Genomic DNA, 23,874 nt, shown 5'->3' with positions numbered 1-23,874 from the left:
TGTATCCCCATCAATAAGTGAAGCTTGAATGTACATGATGTAAATGATGTTACAGGTTTTGGTAGCGGCCTCAACAAATAAAGAATTGCAGAACCATGAGCAGTGTAAGGGGCTGAAGTGAACATCTTGTCCAACTCCCTCATTTCACAGATGAGGAGTTGCAAGGGAAGGCAATTTATCAAAAGTCAACTAGTTAATTAAGGGCAAAATTGAAACTATAGTCCAATTCTCTGAACCTTTAGCCCTAAACTGGAGATAACTTTTAATTATCTGTGAGGATTTTTTCCCTTACAAACTGGGGTCTTCCTCTATCTTGCTGGGGGCTTATGACCTGGCAGAAGAGATCAGCTAAGAGAAAGTTGGAGACAGAAGGGAAGTATCCATGTGTGTATGTAGAGGTCCCTGATAATATGCTGAAACAAACTACATATGTCTAAGTTGTCTGAATGACTCTATCCTTCCTTAAGTACATACACACACACAGAAAATTCCTAGATAAATGAAATACAATTGGGCGCCACCCAACAGAGTCCTATATTATATTACCCTTTCTTTGGCTTTGCAGTAGATCAGCTCTTATCTTCCTGACAGCTGGCCAAGAGATGTGCATAAACAATTCCCAGCTCTACAGTGCATGTATCATCAACAGCTCTGTAAATCTTCCAAAGGGGTTGAAGCAGCCTGATTAGTACTAGTTTACAAATTGGTCCTCCTTCATGACATCCCCAGAGAATCTCCACAAACCTGTTGGCAAGCCTGCTTGCTTTTTAAGAACTTGGCACAACAAACACATCCCTGCCCTTCAAAAAAAGAAACCAGCATGAGCAAAACAAAAAATCACCTGCTACAGCACTCTGGTACTTTAGTCCGTTAAATAAATGGAGAAAATGAACTAGTATCAACCTGCTGGGACTTAAGTAGGGTTCTAGCAAGGCCACTTTGGGCCCAGGGGTATATTTTTTAACATAATGCTTTATTTAAATGTAGCTTTATTTTCTATCAGCATACATATCATGAAGATATGTATGGTCTCAAACTCCTGGCCTCAAGCAATCTTCCCACCTTGGCCTCCCAAAGCTCTAGAATTAGAGGCGTGATCCTAGCACTTTATTTTCTATCAGCATATGTCATGAAGAGGAAATTGATGAAGCAACTTTGATAAATCTAATTTTCAAATTCCATATGATAATAGCGTTATGAACAGCCGTTGAATGATAAGTAAACAGTTAAAACGCTGTGAAACCAACTGCTTTAGAAACAAGTCTTTTTGGCCGGGCGTGGTGGCTCACGCCTGTAATCCCAGCACTTTGGGAGGCCAAGGCAGGTGGATCACAAGGTCAGGAGTTCAAGACCAGCCTGGCCAAGATGGTGAAACCCTGTCTCTACTAAAAACACAAAAATTAGCCAGGCGTGGTGGCACGCGCCTGAAATCCCTGCTACTCAGGAGGCTGAGGCAGAGAATTGCTTGACCCCAGGAGGCAGAGGTTGCAGTGAGCTGAGATCGTGCCACTGCACTGCAGCCTGGGCGACAGAGCGAGACTCCATCTCAAAAAAAAAAAAAAAAGAAAAAAAAAGAAACAAGTCTTTTTAATAACAATTCTATGCATCAACACTAATATCCATTTTCTGGTTACCAAAAAAAATGATCATTTTTGCATGTATCCACGGTGTAAACATGCACATGTTTATAACTCAAGAAAATAATGCTAAAATACAAATATGTTTGGAATACAGCTTATTTTAGCTAGGGCTGCTATAAAAGAATATTATAAACTGGGTGGCTTATAAACAGCAGAAATTCATTTCTCACTGTTCTGGAGGCTGAGAAGTCCAAGATGAAGATGCCAGCAGATGTGCTGTCTGGTGAGGGTCTGCTTCCTGCTTCACAGATTACCCTCTTGTCACTGTAACCGTACATGACAGAAGGGGCAAGGGAGCTCTCGGGGTCTCTCTTATAAAGGGACTAATCCCACTGGTGAAGGTTCTGCCCTTATGACCTAATCACTTACTGAAGGTCCCACCTCCTAATACCATCGCACTAGGGGTTAAAATTTCAACATATGAGTTCAGAGGGAACATAAACATTCAGTGTACGGCATCCTGACACCCCCACCCTGCCCCTCCACTCCATTCCTCCAAACTCATGTCCTTCTCACATGCAAAATACATTCATTACATCCCAGCAGCCTCAAAAGCCTTTTTATTTTATTTTATTTTTTTGAGACAGAGTTCCACTCTTGTTACCCAGGCTGGAGTGCAATGGCATGATCTCGGCTCACTGCAACCTCTGTCTCCCAGGGTCAAGCGGTTCTCCTGCCTCAGCCTCCCAAGTAGCTGGGATTACAGGTATGTGCCACCACACCCAGCTAATTTTTGTATTTTTAGTAGAGACAGGGTTTCTCCATGTTGACCAGGCTGGTCTCGAACTCCTGACCTCAGATGATCCACCCTCCTAGGCCTCCCTAAGTGCTGGGATTACAGGCATGAGTTACCGCGTCTGGCCTAAAGTCTTAACTTGTTCCAGCATCAACTCTAAAGTCTAAAATTGAAAGTGTCATCTAAATATCATCTATATCAGACAAAGGTGAGACTCAAGGTATGATTCATCTTGAAGCAAACTGCTCTTCAGTTGTGTACCTGTGAAACCAAACAAGTTATGCACTTCCAAAATACAATGGTGGGACAGGCACAGTATAGACATTTCCATTCCAAAAAAGGGAAATGGAAAAGACGAAAGGTGACTCCAAATAAGTCTAAAATACAGGCAAACTTCATGAGATATATTTATTTAGTTATTTTTAAAGAGTAGGTCTTAAGGCTGGGCATCCTCCCACCTCGGCCTCCCAAAGGCAACATAGTGAAAACCCATCTCTACAAAGTATACAAAATTTAGTTGAGCATGGTGGTTTCCAGCCTGTAGTCCCAGCCACTTGGGAGGCTGAGGCAGGAGGATCACTTGAGCCCAGGAGCTCAAAGCTACAATGAGCCGTGATCATGCCACTGCACTCCAGCCTGGGCAACAGTGTAAGACCCTGTGTCAAAAATAAATAAATAAAGAGAGGGTCTTGCTCTGCCACCCAGGCTGGGGTGCAATGATGAGATCATAGCTCACTATAGCCTAGAACTCCTGAGCTCAAGCAATTCTTCTGCCTTAGCCTCCCAAGTAGCTAGGACTACAGTCATGTGCCACCACACTCAATTTTTTTTTTTTTTTTTTTTGGTAGAGATGGGTCTCACTATGTTGCCCAGGCTGGTCTCAAACTCCTGGCCCCAAGCAATCCTTCCACCTCAGCCTCCCAAAGTGCTGGGATTACAAGTATGAGCCACTGTGCCTGGCCTAGATATTAAAGCTTGAAAACAATTCTCTTTGGCTCTATGCTCTGTCCTACAGGTCCAATATTGGGGAGGGGGTCCCTCCTCTTCCCAGACACGCTGGGATTGTGTTCTTGCTCTGCAGCCTTGCCAGAAAGGGGGTAGGCCCGCAAGGATCTGGGTGGCCCTTCTCCCATGGCTTTGGGTGATGGTCCCTTCTTTTGAAATTGAGGAGGCAGCCTTGGTGATCCCTGAATGGCCTTGTCTTAAAGAAGAGCACACATACGCAACTGAATAGCTCTGTGGTCCTTGAAATCTGAAAGCCTTCCCTCATTGGGTTCAAACTGGCAGTTTTCCTGTTGGGGTGACTGATTGAGTTCTTAGTTTACACCTATGCTAATCTCTTTATCAAATGGTCACTTGGCCACATCCTAATTATTCACATCCTATTATTGCAGTCTGTGCAATTTAGATAGACTGAGAATTTTCCAAATCTTTTAGTACTGCTTTCTTCTTGCTTAATAATTCTGTCTTTAAGTCATTTCTCTTTTCCCACATTTTACTACGAGCAGTCAGGAGGAACCAAGCTGCAACTTCAACATTTTACTTAGATATTGTTTTAGCTAAATATGCAATTTCATTGTTTGCAAGTTCTACTTTCCACAAAACACTAGAACATGAACACAATTCAGCCTAGTTCTCTGCCACTTTATAACAAGGATTGCTTTTTCTCTACTGTCCAACAACGAGTTCCTCATTTCTGCCAGAAACCCATCATAATGGCCTTTGTGGTCCACATTTTTATGAATATTCTACCATGGATTACTTAGGTATTCTCTAAGATAGAAGTTTTCTCTACAGCCCTCCTCTTTTCTTTCTGAGCCTTCACCAGAATCATCTTTAAGTTTCATTAACAGCTATGTAGGCTTTTTCAAGCATGCACCTCAAAAACTCTTTCTGCTTCTACCCATTTTCTTTTGTTCATTTTGCCATGACTAAGCCACTATAAATTATAACATAAAAGTAACAAGGATGATGGTAAACTCTTAAAAATATTATTGTTTTGTGGTTTTTACTAATTGAGAAAGCTTATACAATCTTCATTATTCATGGATTCTATATTTGTAAATTTGTTTACCTTCTTAAATTTATTTGTAATCCCCAAATCAGTACTCATGGTCCCTTGCCAGTCATTTATAGACATTCATAGAGCAGCAAAAATGTGAGTCACCCAGTGTACCCATTCCCAGCTGAGGTCAAACAAGGTGATGCTTTGCCTTTGTGTTCAGTTCTAATACTATAAATAAGTGTCCTTTTCACGGTCTACTTAGTTTTTTTCTACTTAGGTTTTTGCAAGTTTATGCTTTTTTTGGGGGGGTACTTTTTCTGTTTAAATAGCCTCCAAGAGCAGTGTCAACAAGCTGTTTAGTGTTCCTAAACACAAGAAGACTTTGATGTGCCTCATGGAGGAAATATGAGTATATGAGACAAGCCTTGTTTGGGCAAGAGTTCTAGTGCTATTGGCCGTGAATTCAGTGTTAATGAATCAATAATACACATTAAATAAGGTATCTTTAAACAGAAACACACATAAAACAAAGTTATGTATTGATCATTTGATGAAAATGAGTGCTGTGACCAGAAGTTTGCAGAAACCTAACCCTATATGTCCCCCTAGGAGCAATGGTTCACTATTAACTAATTCAATATTCATGACAACTTTACAGAACATAACTATCACTAATAATGACAACCAACTGCACTGAGATTTCCAGGTAAAAGATCAATAGGGAGAATGTAGTTTATTAAAATGTATCAAAATAATCATGGACCTGAAATTACTGCTGGGTAATATTGGCAAGATTTGAATTCATAATAAACTTAATTCCCAATATTTCAGTGTCTTTTTCCCCCACTGTCTGATATTACCTTGTGTTTTTATTTAACTATGTTGTGTTTTATCATTATTGGGAAAGGATACATGTTTTCTGTAGAAATTTTGAAACTACAAGTGGGAAAATAAAGAGAGTAAGATATTGTAAATAAAAAAATCACAGAACTTTTAATCAGAAGGAACATGAATATGTATTTGTGGGTCTTCATCTTACTCTGATTGACAACTTTACATGTATAGAAGTGAAGTTGTATTAAAGGTAAAATGCCATCATCACATTTTAATATACTTTTTCTTTAAAAAAAAAAAAAAGCAAGAAAATATATGTTGTAAATGGAATTTATCCCAAGCTTGTAACTGAAATATGCAGTCATTGTTAACAATCTACTGCAGTGAAAACTGAACTGAGCATATCATTAAAAAGGTTGTTACACAACATGCCTTGAAGAAGCTGGTTTACTGCACTAGCAGCACTTTGCATTGTATACCTTTAAGTTATCCTTTTTAAAAAATCTCAAGTAACATTCTGAAAAACTTACATTGACTATGTAATATATTTTAATGCAAAACCTCTTAATAGGGAAATTTGAGCAATTCTCAATAGAAACACCAGGAATAAAATAGCCCAGCAGTCTTTGTGATATTAATAATTAGGTATATAACATCGGTGTAGAATAATGCCTACATTTGCTTCACTAAGTAAATTATACAATGAAAAGTTGGACTCAAGACATCATAAAACAAAAAGATGGAAAATATCTTTTAGTTGCCAAAAATCAAATTATCATCTTAATTGTAGCTAGTTTATTTCTTTAACTTCATATGTGCAAGTGAGAGACAAACATACTCTATAATCCATTATAAAACTAATATTCCTTATAAGGAAATCAAAATTTATACTATACAAATATGATTCCCTTAAATGGAAAATATGCATATGTGTGTGTATGCATGTACATACACACAAACATATGTATACAGAAACATATGTATACACACATATACATACATACACATACATATAATCTCCCAAATCCTTCAATAATTCTTTTTCACGGCCTAAAGACAGAAGTATACTCCCTCTAATTCTGTATATCAACAGAGACAACTTCCTTCTATTCTTGTGAGACTTCATGCTGTAATACACAGAGCAGGTGGCATGTGATTTGCTGTTTTTTATTTCAAATCCAAATGAACCTTTAACCATATAAGATTTAGTACGCGAAGATGGTCTAACGAATAATATAATCACCAATGCTGCGAAAAACAGAAAAATCTTCAGAGTGGGTTCAATGGGCTTTTATCGGTAATTGGGCAACCTCAGCATACTCAGGACCCATTTTGATCAAACTGCTTCTTTCCCTTTCTCATTTCTGAAACAACAGTTGCCTCTTGGTTGGCATGTTTGACATGGTTGACTTGGTTGGCCAGTCACTTTAAGCCAGGCCAGCCCAGTTGGAAAGGCAACAAGGCATATTTACAGTTTCTGCCTAAACTCTGGAAGTGGGTACAGAGTCAGTTTCCACTTCATGGCAGGGAAGAGATAATTAATATTCAAAGTCAATGTGGTTAAACAAACAAACAAAAAAAGAAACAAAAAACTGCTGGGTAACATGAAAAAAAAGTACCTTGGTAACATTATACTATATCAGAAACAAATAGAATTGCACTCTAGTAAAGTATGTCAGGAAAGCGGGGTTTTTTACAAGACTAGACAAAAACAGGCTGAAAAAAGGCTGAGTCTGATGGTGGTGGTATTTAAACAGTGACATGGCAGTATTGGTTCTTGTTTTGGTTTTGATTGTCTTAAGTTGTTGAGGCATTAGGTATAGAAGATAATTCAACCTAGAGAAAGAGGCATTTAACAAACAGCCTTTAAAACACATTGACATCCATCAGAGTGGAGGTTTTCCTTTGCTACTGAAGAGTGAACTAGAAATAAACATCCCCTATGACACAAATATGTATGATACTGATCACAGTAGTATTAGTTACAGCGAAAAAAACAGCTACAACCTAACTATCCAATGGAACAATGATTAAGTAAATTATGTCAATCTAAAAAAATGAGGGGTTACCAGCAGAGTGAAGGTATGAGTACCGACCCATCAGCATGGATGTAGGTCATAATGCCAGGTGTTAGTAACATTTGCATGTTGGCAGGGGCTAGGGGGTGCAGTGTGCATTTGTAGAAGACGTGGAGGCATCTGGGGGCAGGCAATCTGCCTGAAGGCTTCAAATTCATTTTAACAACTGGTACAGCAATGCCAGTACCTGCTGGCTACATGCCATCCCTGATCATTGGCATGGCAGCAGCTAACAGCACCAAGCTATTACTCCATGCCAGGCACTGCAGAGCATACCTCACAACGGCTCTGAGGTGGGCATTATTATTGTCCTTTTACAGATGACAAAAAAGACTTAGGAGGTTAAATGACTTTCCCAAGTTCATTCTGTTTGCAATGACAGTGCTGTGATTCAATCCTGAGCCTACTTGCCAACAAAGCTTGGCAACATTTTGCTTCCACATTGCCTCCCAATACGCTACAATTATATGATACAACATCAAAGGGGAAGGTCAAGATAATAAACTGCAAACAAATTAAGATTACACGTGGCTGTATGGTGAACTTTTTTCTTTCCTTTAAAATTTTCAAATGTCCTATAATATGATTATACTGCTTTTATAATGAAACACAGGTTGGTAAGAAAAACTATCATGAGGAGATATTTTATTTTTTTGAGAAAGGGTATTGCTCTGTCACCCAGCCTGGAGTGCAGTGATGTGATCATAGCTACTGCAGCCTCAACCTCCCGGACCCAAGAGATGCTCCTACCTCAGTCTCCCAAGTAGCTGGGACCACAGGTGTGTGACACCATGCCCAGCTAATTTTGTGAGGAGGGAATTTATAATAGCAAACATTCTTAACCACAGGAAAGAGTTACTGAAGCAAAGTTACACATTTTAAAATGCATTTTTCTCTCCCCAAATAGGATGTTTTTCATCTAAAATGGTTCAACTACTGTTCTGATTGAATAAACAAAGTCACCTACTATAGCGCTTTCTAGCACCAAGATTCTAAAATATAGTCAATCCTATATTTAAAAAAATTTAATTAACTATCTAAAAATTATAAAGAAGCCAAGACATTCATTCATTTATTCAATTATTATTTGCTGCCTGCCTACTACATGTTAGGCATTTGGCTAGATCCTGGGGACCCCAGTTAGTCAAGAACCTTGCCTTCATGGAATTTACACTGTAGTTAGATGGCAATTCCTTGTTGGCCTAAAGGTATTTGCTGCCTCTCTGGGACCAACATCAATGTATTGAAGGGCAGAGACCTCTGGCTCCATGCCCAGGAGATGTAGTCAAAGTTCATACCTCATGGGGAAGAGAGGTTAGGCTAATCCATTTCAGAGCTTGAACATGGGTTCACTCCCACTTGGGCCAAGAACAGCAGTCAAATAAAGAACCTTGAGAAAGTACCATTACTCCTGGGAGATACCCTGACCCTAGGGTAGTTTCTATATCATCCGCTGGTATGTCATTATTTCTTTAGGTCTCTAGGGGAAAATGAGACAGACATAAATGATTGAGAAGACACAATCATTCAGCAATCTCTAGGAGTTAGTTGGTCTTGAATCTTACTGCTAAGGAACGGAATCTACTTTTTAACCAAGTCATACCTTTGAGAAGACAACTCTAAAACTTCACCAATGTCACAGTATAGGTTGTGGTTCCAGAACACATGTTACCACCATCATCGCCAGTGTGAACACTACAAAGCACTTTGGTAGGTCCGACCTGAGAGCCTCCTTCTTACCTAAAAATAATCTGCTTAGGCCTCAAAATGCTGTATAAATATTTGCTGGGAAAGTACAATGAAGACTTTCATTTCAGGAATATAAAAAACCATTTTGTACTCACACTAAATAGAAAGACTTTTTAAACCCCATACTACCTTCCCACAAATAAATATCCATATAAATGAACACAAACACACAGCACTATACACTCTTTCTTCATCTTCCTTTATTGTTCTGCCCCTCAGTCAGGTCAAACCAACCTCCTTGGAACCAGGTCCCTTTTCATACTTCTTTCAGTTGCTAATTAGATGCTAAGGCCAGGCATGGTGGCTCACACCTGTAATCCTAGCACTTTGGGAGGCTGAGGTGGGAAGACAGCTTGAGCCCAGGCGCTCGATACCAGACTGGGCAACATGGTGAAACCCTGTCTATCCAAAATACAAAAATTACCCAGGCATGGAGGTACGTGCCTGTAATGCCAGCCACTTGGGAGGCTGAGCTGGGAAGATGGTGGATGGCTTGAGCCTGGGAGGGAGAGGCTGCAATGAGCTGTGTTTGCGCCACTGCTCTCCAGCCTGAGTGACAGAGCTAGAACCTGCTCAAAAAAAAAAAGAGTAGACGTTAAAAAGTGTGCTAAGGGCCGGGTGCAGTGGCTCCCGCCTATAATCCCAGCACTTTTGGAGGCAGGTGGATCATTCAAACCCAGGAGCTCAGTACAAGCCTAGGCAACATGGGGAAACCCTGTCTCTACAAAAAATACAAAAAATTAGCTGGGCATGGTGGCGTGTGCCTGCAGTCCCAGCTACCTGGGAGGCTGAAGTGGGAGGATGGCTTGAGCCTGGGAGGTGGAGGCTGCAGTGAGCCAAGATGACGCCACTGCACTCCAGCCTGGGTGACAAGAGTGAGACCCTGTCTCAAACAACAACAACAACAACAACAACAAAAACATGTGCTGAGTGTGACAGTCTGGTGAAAACTTAAGATGGCTAGAAGATCTTTTACATCAACTGTTACATGCCATCATGTCTAGAAAAGGGAGAATCTATATTCTCAATGTTACTTAGTGAAATGCTCCAACGCGTGTTATTGATCTCACCTTCGATATAGCTTGGACTGTCCAAAAGTCATAATTACCAGTGGTACATGGAAGGTAGTCAAGACTAGAATGACCTGGAGAGGGAAAAAAGCATTCCGTAAATAAAAAAGATATTCCAATCACATGCTGATATGTGTTCGAGATTAAGCCAACACCTAAAAGACTTTTGATATCCCTACTTTGTAGTACTCCCCAAAGTCTAGAAGGATCTAGTTACTAGGGCTGAGAATGATGAGAAAGTCCTCAGCTCATTTTGTTGGGATGATCCCCATTGCCTCCATTGAAGCAGTGAGGCTGACTACTCAAATACACATTAAAATAAAAGAAGGCTTTAACTATTTTGTATCCAAATTATTGTAAGATACTCTCAGGCAAGAACCCTCTTCCCTTTTCTCCTTACAGAGTCTAGAATAGCGTGGGTGTTCTCACAGAGATCACTGTGTCATGTATGTCTGTCTTTTTCTTCTCCTTGCCGTTGGTTCTTCATGAAATTCATTTTTTCAGTACCTTATCTACCAAAAACTATGCATGAGGAAATGATTCTGGATGGATTACTCCAAGAGTCTAGGGAGTCTCAGAAAGCCATATGAGAAATCTTGGAGATGGCTGGGCACGGTGGCTCACGCCTGTAATCACAGCACTTTGGGAGGCTGAGGCGGACGGATCACTTGAGGTCAGAAGTTCGAGACTAGCCTGGCTAACATGGTGAAACCCCATCTCTACTTAAAATACAAAAATTAGCCGGGCATGGTGGTGCTTGCCTGTAGTCCCAGCTTCTTGGGAGGCTGAGGCATGAGAATTGCTTGAACCTGGGAGGTGGACGTTGCTGTGAGCCAAGATTGCACCACTGCTCTCCAGCCTGGGTGACAGAGCAAGACTCTGTCTCAAAAAAAAAAAAAAAAAAAAAAAAAATTCTTGGAGATACCAACTATCTAAGATAAATGGGTAAATCATGGAAATTAGGGTACAACTCAAATTTTAGAAAAAACTGAACTATGCTTAAAGAAATTCTACTGAAAGTTTAAAAATTAATCAAAATAAGAAATTTACAATTTGCTTTTCAGCACCAAGATTTTATTTCTTTAGGCTTCTAATATAACTATCATGTGCCTCAATGCTATGACACATGCATTATGGAATACCAGGGGGCAGGAGATGTTGCCCCTGCTCTTGTTCAAGCAGGATAATAAGACAGCCAGGCAACAAGTCCTGATTTAAGACCAGGGGCCAATGTATCCTCAGCGTGTCCTCCTAGTGGGAGCCCAGCTGTATATCAGGAGGGATAAGGAGCTGACTGATCCTCCTTCCGTTCCCCCAATCCTGGCAGTACCTCCTTTGTGGCAGGGGCAGGGACCAACAGATGAACAACCATGAGCCCATGGGCACCACAGTCCCTCAACACACCTGTAGGAAAGGACACAGGAATAATACAATTTGGAGGACAAGTGCCAGGATGTTTTTAATGGACATTTTCTGTTTCTATATAGGGGTTTCCCCAAGCATTGTGAGCTTCCCTTCTCAGTACAGAGCACTTTCATCTTTCTTCTTGCTCATCTTGATGCTAAGCAGCCACCAAGGACTGAAAAGGTGTCCATCTTCCCACCGTGGAAGAAGGTGGTCAGAAGATGTTCCCGGCCAGGCGCAGTGGCTCATGTCTGTAATCCCAGCACTTTGGGAGGCTGAGGCGCGTGGATCACCTGAGGTCAGGCGTTCAAGACCAGCCTGGCCAACATGGTGAAACCCCATCTCCACTAAAAATACAAAAAATCAGCTGTGCATGGTGGTGGGTGCCTGTAATCCCAGCTCCTTGGGAGGCTGAGGCAGGAGAATCGCTTGAACCCGGGAGGTGGAGGTTGCAGTGAGCTGAGATCATGCCATCGCACTCCAACTTGCGCAACAAGAGCGAAACTCCGTCCCCACCCCCCCGCAAAAAAGATGTTCCCAATTCTAAAGCAAAACCAACACAACTACAACTTCCTGAAAGTCTGTCTTGCAAACATGTGTTTTCTGTGATTGAGGCTAAAGACAGTTTCAGGAAGAAATGATATTAGGTGCTTAACCCTCCCCCAAATCTGTTATCATCTTCTTGCTGGGCTGAAATAACAGACTCAAAATATGACTTACCCCAGTGCTATCTCCAACCCAGGACAAGGATACTGAGCCTCTGAGATCATCAAACACATGCTATAAGGGGAAAAAAAATTAATTTAGAAATGACAGCCACTCTCCTTCAATCTTTGGCTTCTTTAAATATCTGAACTTTATTACTGTTCAGAGTAATTAAGTTCATAATTACAAAGTGGGTATGGATTCCCAGTACAAAATTTGGGAGGGATGGAATTTAACTACTTAATGTGAATCACAAATAACTTGGAAATTTAAATTCTCTCTAACACAAAGTAAGCCAAGCAGATGAGTTTTCTTTACTGCACCAGATGGGGAGATGGGAGATGGGACAATCTCATTGCTTTCTCCAACAGAACTAAATATAAAGGTATAGCAAAGTATTTTTAGGATGCTTTAAAACAAGATATCATAGCCCACACTGGCAGGCGTAATTGTAACCAAATCAGCATAATTTAAATTTTTCTGGGCATCCTTTACAGTATAGCTGAAAAGTTCGTAACTGGATTCCTTTTACTTCTAGTCTAGCTCACTCAAAAATGACAAGGGGCAGAAGCAAGAAGCAAATGCCTTTGTTTCACCTTTTTATTTAATAACAATAGTAATAATGATAATAATAAAACAACCTTACTAGACTTGCAGTGAGAGTAAGGAGGTAAAAAAGGGAAAGCTGGTATATTATATCCAAAATATAGTAAGCATGTTAAAATATAGTTATAATAATCATTGTAGGTGGTTTTGGGTTTTGTTTTTCAAATACTTCCTTTCTCTACTTATACAGTAATATATATTCATTAAAGAAGATGTAGACAATTATAAGAACGCATAATAAAGATAAGTCACTCATAATCCTACCACATAGAGACATTCAAGGTTAATATTATATGTATTAATACAATCTTCTGTTCTCTATAATTTTTGTAACTGATAAAAAAAATAAAAATTCCAAAGAGGTAATAACTGCACTTGGCAAAAATTTCAAACCATATAGAAATTACATACTATATAGAGTCTATATAGCAAAGAGTGAAGATCCTTCTCTTTTCCAGGCCACATGCTCACCACCCAAGCCCCATTTCTTAGACAGTTTAATAGTTCAGTATATATTTCTAATAAATGTGGATGATTATGCTTTTTTCTTAAGACTTATAATCTTACTAAGATTTTAAAATCTTAAACATGCCTTGCTCTCCCAGATACGAGAAGCTCCTTGGAAGCTGGGGAATGTAACTTTATACTTCTTGGTACTCCCTGTGCCTTCCACAGGAATACTCTGCACACTCAGTAAGCATTTGTTGAAAATGATTACACATCCTCCCCAAACCACAAACTCAACCTCAAAATAGAACATGTCTATAAATGGTTGGGATGCCAGCTACTTGGTCACTCAAGCCACCAATCCCACATAGAAATCTAAAGAAACAGAACTCAAAACATGAACTGTTTTGTTTATCTTTGAATTTTCTCTTGCAGTCTTGAATGGGCTTCCGAATTCACGTATGTGATTTCCCCTCTGGACCGTAAGTACCTTTGATGTCAAAAGAATCTCTTACACAATTTTTGTAAGTTAGTACAATCAGTGCCTCACGCAGGTCTTGCTCCGTAAATAATGGTTAACTCTCAAATGCTCGGCAGAGCTTCTCACAGCCTCTGCAGGAAAGAAGGGCTATTCAGACATGCAGGCTTGCCAGGCATCTGAGAAAAAGTAGGGCTGCCAGAGCTTCTGAAACCAGAGGCTTAAAAACTGACATAGCAGTGTGTCTTATATGATATTTCACACATAGCAAAACCTCACATTCTCTTGAGTGAGGATAGTGTCTGAAATGACATCAACGAGGTCCTTCAGGAAAAACAGGAACATCCAGAGCTACCACAAGCACCAGGCAGATCACAAGGGCTAAGATCACAGTCATCTAAACACAGGTTATCTTTCCAAGGAAGGTCCTTGTCATAACTGACTAAGAGAAAAGAAAAAGTCCATCAGTTATGGCACTGGAATTCGTGGTTGTCTACATCAGGCTGTAAGATATCAGTCTTGAGCCAATCAGGACTGCAACTTTTACTTTTCAGGCAATGCTCTACACAGCCGACCCAGTCAATGCAGACTGGCATTACCCACATTTTCCTATTGCTCAACTACAGAATGAGGAGGATTATCACGTGTCACTGGCAACTCTCAGCTTCACTGAAACAACTGAAATGGTAATGGACCTCACTCATCATCCAAAGAGTTCCTTTGGAAATGTAGGCCAGATTTACTAGCAAAACTGTAGTTTTCTACTGCCCTTAAGCTGTCCCTCCCACCCGCTCCAAATAACCAATGAAGATTTGCTTTTGAAAATGGGCAAACTCACTGAAAAACTCATCTACCTATAGCAAATGCAATTAATTTTTTAATATTTCAGTCTCTAACATTCTTATACTGGTGAAAGTTAAAAAAGAAAAATGAAATGAGATGTTACAGCAGGCCCAAAGGTTAAGCAGAAAGAAAAGGTCATATGGAAAGGAGATAAATCCAGGAGAGCTAGGGACCCAAGAGTACAGATTCAATCCTGCCACTTCAATGGGAGAAAAAAATACGGATGTCCAGGAAAGGGCAGACAACCTGGTCATGGTTAGGAGACAGAATTCACAAGTCAGCACAAAGCCATCAATCCTAATCCAGAATCATTTCTAATATTTAAGACAACGTACATGTCATTCTACACTGCAGTGGCATCTTAGATCTTTCAAAATATGTATTACAGCACTTTTAATTGTAGCCACAAGAACCTTGCCTGTCCTCCCCACTAGACCTGAGGTCCATCTGGTAAAGGAATCAAGCCTATACATTTCAGCAGCTAACACACAGCATAGTGCACAGTGGGCACGCAATAAATATTGAATTCTTTAAGAACTACTTATGAAGTTTTGAAAAAGATGACGACAAAGTAAAAGGATAAGGCCAGGCCCACTTAACTTCCCCATGACAGACATGAGTATGAAATGTAAAAGTTCATTTCTGGGTGGACTTCTGCTTCTGGTCAAGATGGAGTGACAGGGATCACATTTACCTTTCTACCGGAAACAGCTAATAAAAAACAAAACAAAACAAAACAAAAACACAGAATGGGCCGGGCGTGGTGGCTCACACCTGTAACCCCAGTACTTTGGGAGGCCGAGACAGGCGGATCGCGAGGTCAGGAGTTCGACTGAAACCCCGTCTCTACTAAAGATACAAAAAATTAGCCGGGCGTGGTGGCGGGCACCTGTAGTCCCAGCTACTCCGGAGGCTGAGGCAGGAGAATGGCATGAACCTGGGAGGCGGAGCTTGCAGTGAGCCGAGATCGCGCCACTGCACTCCAGCCTGGGCGACAGAGCGAGACTCCGTCTCAAAAAAAAAAAAAGATACAAAAAATTAGCCAGGCGCGGTAGCTACTCGGGAGGCTGAGGCAGAGAACTGCTTGAACCCGAGAGGCGGAGGCTGCAGTGAGGCAAGATCGCGCCACTGCACTCCAGCCTGTGCGACAGGGCAAGACTCCATCTCAAAAAAGAAAAGAAAAGAAAAAAAAACCCAAAACGACAGAATATATGAAATGACTGTTTCCAAGATATTGGACACCAGGCACAAAGGACGACGATTCCTGAAAGACAAGGAACTGAACAAGGAGGACCCCACAGCTAACTGGCTTACTGCCTGGAGAGAATTTCAGGCACAGTGCAGGGGAGGGGCACCCAGGCAGAGTCCAGAGTTCTTCCTAAACTGAAGAGAGGAAGCTGATATATCGTCTGGGGAGGCCAAAGAGGTTCACAGGGCAGAAGATTAGAGAAGAAAGACTTAAACAGAAAAAAAATTCTGGAGATCTGAGCAGGGGGCCTCCCCAGCCACCCCACCAAGTCTTCAGCTGAACACCCATCAGCACACGCATGTGAGGAAACTACCTGAGGCCAGGGAAATAATTACCTGAAAGGACGGCAGAGAACAATATTCAGACCTCACACAGGAACAGGAATAATTCCTGTTACCAGCAACCATAATAGGAAACCTCGTTATTTCAAGGAAATTGGGTAGAGTACTCAGAAACATTTACCTCTGTGGTAAAGAAAAATAACCCCAGACTTAACGCTGTGCCGGTCCCGCCTAAAAATGCTTAAAAGCAAGACCCAAAAGGATCAAACTGTTTCCAAGTAACCAGTGTTCCAGAACAAAGTTCAAGAATATTTAAAAGAATACAAAAATATCTAGCACCCAACAAGCTAAAACTCACAATATCCAACTGAAAAATCATCAGGTGGGTAGGTGCAGTAGCTTATGTCTATAATCCCAGCCCTTTGGGAGGCCGAGGTGGGAGGATCACTTGAGGCCAGGAGTTCAAAGCCAGCCTGGGCAATGTAGCAAGACCCCCATTTCCACAAAAACAATTTTAAAAAATCAGCTAGGCATGGTGGCACATGCTTGTAGCCCTCGCTACTTGGGAGGCTGAGGCAGGAGGATCTCTTGAGCCCAGGAGTTTGAGGCTACAGTGAGCTATGATCATACCACTGCACTCCAGCCTGAGCAACAGAGCAAGACCCTGTCTCTTAAAATAAATTTTTAAAAATAACCAGGCACACAAAGAAGAAATCAGGACCCATAATGAAGAGAAAAATCAAACTGACTCAGAAATAAGAAGATAATTAGTAGATAAGGACATTGCAACAGTTATAACTGTACTCCACAAGAAATTAGAGAATGGATTGAGAATGTTAAAGAAAAAAAATTTTTTTAAAGACTTAAAATTTTTTAAAGATGCAGTGGCTCATGCCTATAATCCCAGCATTTTGGGAGGCCAAGGTGGGCGGATCATTTGAGGTCAAGAGTTCGAGACCAGCCTGGCCAACATGGTAAAATCCTGTCTCTACTAAAAATACGAAAATTACTAAAATACTAAAAATTAGCCGAGTGTGGTCGTGGGCACCTGTAATCCCAGCTACTCAAGAGGCTGAGGGAGGAGAATCACTTGAATCCAGGAGGCAGAGGTTGCAGTGAGCAGAGATTGCACCATTGCACTACAGCTTGGGTGACAAGAAAACACCGTCTCAAAAAAAAAAAAAAGAAAGAAAAGAAAAAGACTTAAATTAGACTTGTAGAAATGAGTATTACAATGACTGAAATGAAAAGTACACTGGATAGGGTGCTGTGGCTCATGCCTGTAATCCCAGCACTTTGGGAGACTGAGGCGGGCAGATCACCTGAGTTCAGAAGTTTGAGACCAGCCTCACCAACATGGTGAAAACTTGTCTCTACTAAAAATACAAAAACTAGCCAGGCGTGGTGACATACACCTGTAGTCCCAGCTACTCAGAAGGCTGAGGCAGGAGAATCGCTTGAACCTGGGAGGTGGAGGCTGTATTGAGCCAAGATTGCACCACTGAACTCCACCTGAGTGACAGAGTGAGACTCCGTCTCAAAAACAAACAAACAAAAAAACAAACACTGGATAGGCTGAACAGGAGATTAGACACTGTAGAAGAGGTGAGTGTGAACCTGAAGCCATACCAACAGAAACTATCCAAAGTGAAACACAGAGATTAAAAAAAGACAAAAAATGAACAGAGCTATCAATTCAGAAGATGTTCTACAATTTCTACAAATGTTCTTAAAGTTGTTCTACAGCTCAGCGATGGCTCTGTTCATTCTTTTTGAAGTAGAACAACTTCAAGCAGCTGATTATATATGCAATCAGGGCATCTAGAGGAGGCTGGGCTGGAGACAGAAAAAAAAGTTAAGATATAATAGCCACGGTGGCTCACGCCTGTAATCCCAGCACTTTGGGAGGCCAAGGCAGGCGGATCACGAGGTCAGGAGATCAAGACCATCCCCGTCTCTACTAAAAATACAAAAAATTAGCCGGGCGAGGTGGCGGGCGCCTGTAGCACCAGCTACGCGGGAGGCTGAGGCAGGAGAATGGCGTGAACCCCAGGGGGCGGTGCCTGCAGTAAGCCGAGATCGCGCCACTGCACTCCAGCCTGGGCGACAGTGAGACTCCGTTTCGAAAAAAAAGATATAATAGCCAAAATTTCCCCAAATGTGATGAAAAGGATAAACCCAGAGATCCAAGAAGCTCAGAAACCCTAAGCTCAAGAAACACGATGAAAAATACACCAAAGCACATCATATCATAGTCAAATAATCTAAAATCAGCAATAGAGAAAAATCTTAAAAGCATCCACAAAAAAGATGACATTACATACAGAGAAACAAAGAATGATAGCCGACTCTTCCTACAATGCAAGCCAGACAGTGGAGTAACATATTTAAAGTACTGGCAAAAAAACAGTCAAGCTGTAATTCTATAGCAAGTAAAACTATTTTTCAAAAATGCAGGTTTCACAATGAGATACCATCTCATACTAGAAAGAATGACTATTACTAAAACATCACACACACACACACACAAAAACAGATACTGGTGAGGCTGTGGAGAAAAGGGAGTGTTTATACACTGTTGGAGGGAATGTTCAGCCCCTGTGAAAAGCGATTTGGAGATTTCTCAAAGAACTTAAAGGGCCGGGTGTGGTGGCTCACGCTTGTAATCCCAGCACTTTGGGAGGCCGAGGCGGGCGGATCACGAGGTCAGGAGATCGAGACCACAGTGAAACCCCGTCTCTACTAAAAATACAAAAAATTAGCCGGGCGTGGCGGCGGGCGCCTGTAGTCCCAGCTACTCGGAGAGGCTGAGGCAGGAGAATGGCGTGAACCCGGGAGGCGGAGCTTGCAGTGAGCCGAGATCGCGCCACCGCATTCCAGCCTGGGCAACAGAGGGAGACTCCATCTCAAAAAAAAAAAAAAAAAAGAACTTAAAAGAGAACTGTGATCTGACCCAGCAATCCTGTTACTGGGTATATATCCAAAAGAAAACAAATCATTCTACCAAAAAGACACATGCACTATGTTAATTATAGCTCTATTTACAATAGCAAAGACATGGAATCAACCTAGGTGCCCATCAGCAGTGGATTGGATAAAGAAAATATGGTCTATATACACCATGTAATACTATGGAGCCATAAAATGAATGATATCATGTCCCTTGCAGCAACATGGATGCAGATGGAGGCCATTACCCTCAGTAAATTAACACAGAAACAGAAAACCAAATACCACATGCTCTCACTTATAATGGGAGGTAAACACTGGGTACTCATGGACATAAAGATGGCAACAACAGAAACGGGATTATTAGAGGAGGGACGCAGGTGAGTACTGGTAAACTAACTTTTGGGTACTATGTTCACTACCTGAGTGATGGGATCATTTGTATCCCAGCATCGCACAATATACCCAGGTAACAAACCTGCACATGTACCCCTAAATCTAAAAGTTGAAAAATGCAAGTTTCAAAAAGGAAAAGTTCTGTGTTTCTGCACTTGTCCATTGCTCCTCAGCATTCTATTGTGGGTGTTTCTTTTTGACAGCCACAGGGGACAGACTATACCAGTGAAAAAGATCTGAAAGACAGCCTAAGTCCCATCTTTCACTGTAAAACCAACCATTCTGGTTTGTAATTATCACAGCTCAAAGTGATCTCCTCTTCCTAAGCATTATCCTCACAGCATTCACGGACATTCCTGGTACTATAACTATTTATATTTATATATAAATGTAAACTATACGTACATGTAAACTATACATGTAGAACTATTTACATATTTGTCTTCCTCTCAAATTATGCTATAAATTCTTAATGGCAGACGCTATAATTTGGTATTACCCATCAGGCCTAGCACAAGGTCTTATATTTATTAGATGCTTCACAAACATCTCTGTAAAAGTCTATCACAAACTCCTGCTACTAACATTATTTCTTTTTCTTAGTATTTTTTTTAACTCATGATAGCTGTTTGTCCTGAACTAACATTATTGATCTGTATGTAATCTTCCTTCTAACACGGTTACTGCTGTCTCAGTAAATAATGGCTGAATAGCGTTTATTCCTATGCTCTTCCAGCCAGCCAAGACACTGTTATACACTGGTATGTGTTCTTAGATGTTCACACATGATGGTGACCTTACTCCTCTCCTTCCCATTGTAGTTACCATTAACTTCACGTAGCTAAACATTGGTAAAGATGCCCTGAACACGTCGAAGTGTTTAGAGGCACTGAGCAGGGATAGTCTATATAGAAGAGAAATTCAAATTTCAAGTGAAGAAATAAAGGTCTGACTACTGAGATTTAAGCAGAGTTTACAGAGTTGGGAGGCAGATATAAGCAAGAGCAAGGCAATGAGAGAAGGCAGCGGTGCAGGTAGAACACACAGGAAGATAATATGCAAGTATCTTGAAAATTTTCAAAGAACACCACAAATAAAATCTATTAATATCACCATCTAGTAAAATGCTGAGTATACAGTAAATGCTATTAAGACTTGTTAAAATAAAAAAAGAATTTCAGGCTGAGTATGGTGGTTCATGCCTGTAATCCCAGCACATTGGGAGGCTGAGGTGGGAGGTCACTTGAGTCCACGAGTTCAAGACCAGCCTGGGCAATATAGTGAGACCCCGCCCCCATCGCTACAAAAAATTTAAAAATCAGCCAGGCATGGTGGTACACACCTGTAGTTCTAGCTACTCAGGAAGCTGAGGTAGGAGGATCACTTGAGCCCAGGAATTCGAAGCTGCAGTAAGCTATGATCATGCCACTGCACTCTAGTCTGGAAAACAGAGAGAGACCCGGTCTATATTTAAAAGAATAATAAGAAGAAGAATCTCAAGGTCAGAATAAAGAAAGTTAAGGTTGAAATAGAAGGAAAATAAAAATAGTGAAAAGGAAATATATTTAAGAAGACACTTTAGAAATAGTACTCCTGCTTGAAAGACCCAAAGAAAGCTGAGAGAGGCCACTGGATCACTTAGACAGGAAAGGTGTCTGATGATACATAGGCCTGAAAATAATGAGCCAATAAGTTATGGCTCAATTGCTGTAATCAAGGCAAAGTAAGAAGAATAAATGAAATATGAGCAGAGGATAAAGCTTTGTTGCTGGAAATAACTGAAAGGCGGAATAATCCCTATAGGAAGGGAAAACCCAAAACCTCTGACACAGTATTACCGAAGAATGTTCTATAATATCAAAATAATGAATCATATAAAAACATCTAGTACTATGTTAGAGAGTCCAGCCAACAGAAGGTAGAGTGAATGTTATATATATATATATATATATATATATATATATATATATATATATATAAAGATGTTACGTGTTAGTTGTATAAATGATAATTCAAATGGAGAGTGTGGGGAGAGGTGAAGCATGTTTTGTTTCTGGTAAACAATAACTGGAGGCCAGGCATGATGGCTCACACCACACCTGTAATCCCAGCATCTTGGGAGGCTGAGGCGGGTGGATCACCTGAGGTCAGGAGTTCAAGACCCGCCTGACCAATATGGTGAAACTCCGTCTCTACTAAAAATACAAAAATTAGCTGGGTGTGGTGGCACACACCTGTAGGCCCAGCTACTGAGGAGGCTGAGGCAGAAGAATTGCTTGAACCCAGGAAGCAGAGGTTGCAGTGAGCCGAGACTGCGCCACTGCACTCCAGCCTGGGTGACAAAGTGAAACTCCGTCTCAAAAAGAAAAAAAAAAAAATAGCTATGTTGCTCTAATGTAGCACGCCTAAGAGGCAGATTATTGGGGTGTCCAATCTTTTGGCTTCCCTGGGGCACACTGGCAGAAAAACTGTCTTGGGCCACACATAAAATACATTAACACTAACAATAGCTAATTAGCTAAAAAAAAAAAATACAAAAAAATCTCATAATGTTTTAAGAAAGTTTACGAATTTGTATTGGGTTGCATTCAAAGCCACCCTGGGCCACATGTGGCCCACGGGCTGTGGGTTGGACAAGCTTCATTTGGCACAAAGAGAACACGATCTGGTCACTTCATATTGCTAAGGAGTCAGCTAAACGTATGATCTAGAAACAGGTCAAAATTAAGGAAAACTATGTAAATACGCTGTTTCTGTGCTTAACAGTCCAAAAGCCAGTACCCTGAGGAGCCCAGAGCAAATACAGTCATTCAGATGACCTAATCCTACCCTAGGATAGGAAGCACAGAAGCCAAGAAGTTTAAGAGTAGCTGGGTGAAATGTCAGCTTGATTCTACCAGGAGCAGATGAGCATGAAATTATTGCCACTTTTGGAAAAATTTATTAATCCCATGACAGAGTTACTGGCGCAGGAATAGACTAATCAATAGAGCAAAACAGATCCAGGAATGGATGAGGTTTCTTTTAGCACATGATAAAGCTAGCATTTCAAGTTAGTGTTATAAGAACACTGGAAAAACTGGCTATTTGGAAATAAAATAAAATAAAAAGCTGAATTCCTAACTCCCTTCTTAAAATGCCTAAATAAATTCCATATAGGGCGAAGATTTAAATGTAAAAAAATTAAATTATAAAAATACTAGAAATGGCCAGGCACAGTGGCTCACCCCTGTAATCCTAGCATTTTGGGAGGCCCAGGTGGGTGGACTGCTTGAGCCCAGGAGTTTGAGACCAGCCTGGGCAACATAGTGAGACCCTGTCTCTACCAAAAAAGAAAACAAACAAAAAAACAATAGCCAGGTGTGGTGGCATAGCATGAGTTTGTGGTCCCAGCGACTCAGGAGGTTGAGGTGGGAGGATTGCTTGAGCCTGGGAGTTCGAGGCTGTAGTGATCTGTGATGGCACCACTGTAATCCAGCCTGGGTGACAGAGTGGGACCCTGTGTCAAAAAATGATACTAGAAGTATAAGCGAATATTTTTATAACCTTGGAATAGGAAGACCTTTATAAAAATGGTACAAAAATCAGAACTCATACTTAAGGATTTACTCTGACTATGTAAAAAGTTTAAATTGCAAAACACCAAAGAGAAAGCTGAAAAAAACTGGAAAAAATTATTTGTAACATGACAAAGTATTAATATAGAAAGGGTTTCAATTAATATAAAATTATTTGTAACATGACAAAATATTAATATAGAAAGGGTTTTCAAATCAGTAGGAAACAGGCCAAAACCTCAAACAGGTTTTTGGAAAATAGGGAAAGAACATGAGCACCCAATTCATAGAAGGACAAAGAAATGGCCAATAAACATTTGAAAAGCTATTTAATCTCTAAAACAAAAAAAACAGGCCGGTGTAGTGGCTCACACCTGTAATCCCAGGCTTTGGGAGGCCAAGGCGGGAGGATCACTTGAGCCCGGGAGTTTGAGACCAGCCTGGGCAACATGGCAAAACCCTGTCTCCACAAAAAAAAAAAAAAAAAAAAAAATTAGCCGGGTATGGTGGTGTGCACCTGTAGTCCCAGCTACTCAGGAGGCTGAGATGGGAGGGTGGTTTGAGCCCAGGAGGTAGAGGTTGTAGTGAGCCAAGAAAGAAAAAGAAAAATATGACATTTTTGCCTTTCAGACTGGCAAAGATTAAAAGACTTGACAAAATGTATCCAGTGAGGGCATAGGGACCAGAGCACCTTCTTCTACGGTGGTGGGTGGGAGTACATAAATTGCTGCAACTTTTCTGGAGAGCTATTTGGTGATGCAAATAAAAACTGAGAACGTCCGTATCATGTGCCTGAGCAAATCCTATTCTTAGGAATTTGTCATAAGGGGATAATCACACACCTTTA

The 23,874-nt window shown here is 40.9% G+C and overlaps 2 protein-coding genes across 6 annotated transcripts in view; one reads left to right on the top strand and one right to left on the bottom strand.

The window, feature by feature from the left end:
* LOC129398196 (glutathione S-transferase Mu 2) overlaps nt 1-23,874 on the top strand; it is a 266,011-nt gene that overhangs the window by 164,436 nt on the left and 77,701 nt on the right. The window lies entirely within an intron of this gene.
* LOC129398186 (sortilin-like) overlaps nt 1-23,874 on the bottom strand; it is a 55,811-nt gene that overhangs the window by 15,119 nt on the left and 16,818 nt on the right. For all 5 annotated transcript variants that reach the window (XR_008625917.2, XM_055114755.2, XM_055114758.2 and 2 more), the window contains exons 2-3: nt 12,237-12,296; nt 10,113-10,186 (exon numbers count right to left, since the gene is read on the bottom strand). Coding sequence is in view for 4 of the 5 variants with exons in the window: in XM_055114755.2 (XP_054970730.2) it covers nt 10,113-10,186; nt 12,237-12,296 (134 nt within the window). In the remaining variant the exon portion in view is untranslated. The remainder of the gene's footprint in view (nt 1-10,112; nt 10,187-12,236; nt 12,297-23,874) is intronic.

Source organism: Pan paniscus, chromosome 1 (assembly GCF_029289425.2).
Source record: "Pan paniscus chromosome 1, NHGRI_mPanPan1-v2.0_pri, whole genome shotgun sequence".
NCBI classification, from domain to species: Eukaryota; Metazoa; Chordata; class Mammalia; order Primates; family Hominidae; genus Pan; species Pan paniscus.
Note: the sequence above shows the minus strand (reverse complement) of the source record. Positions and strands in the feature narration are given on the sequence as shown.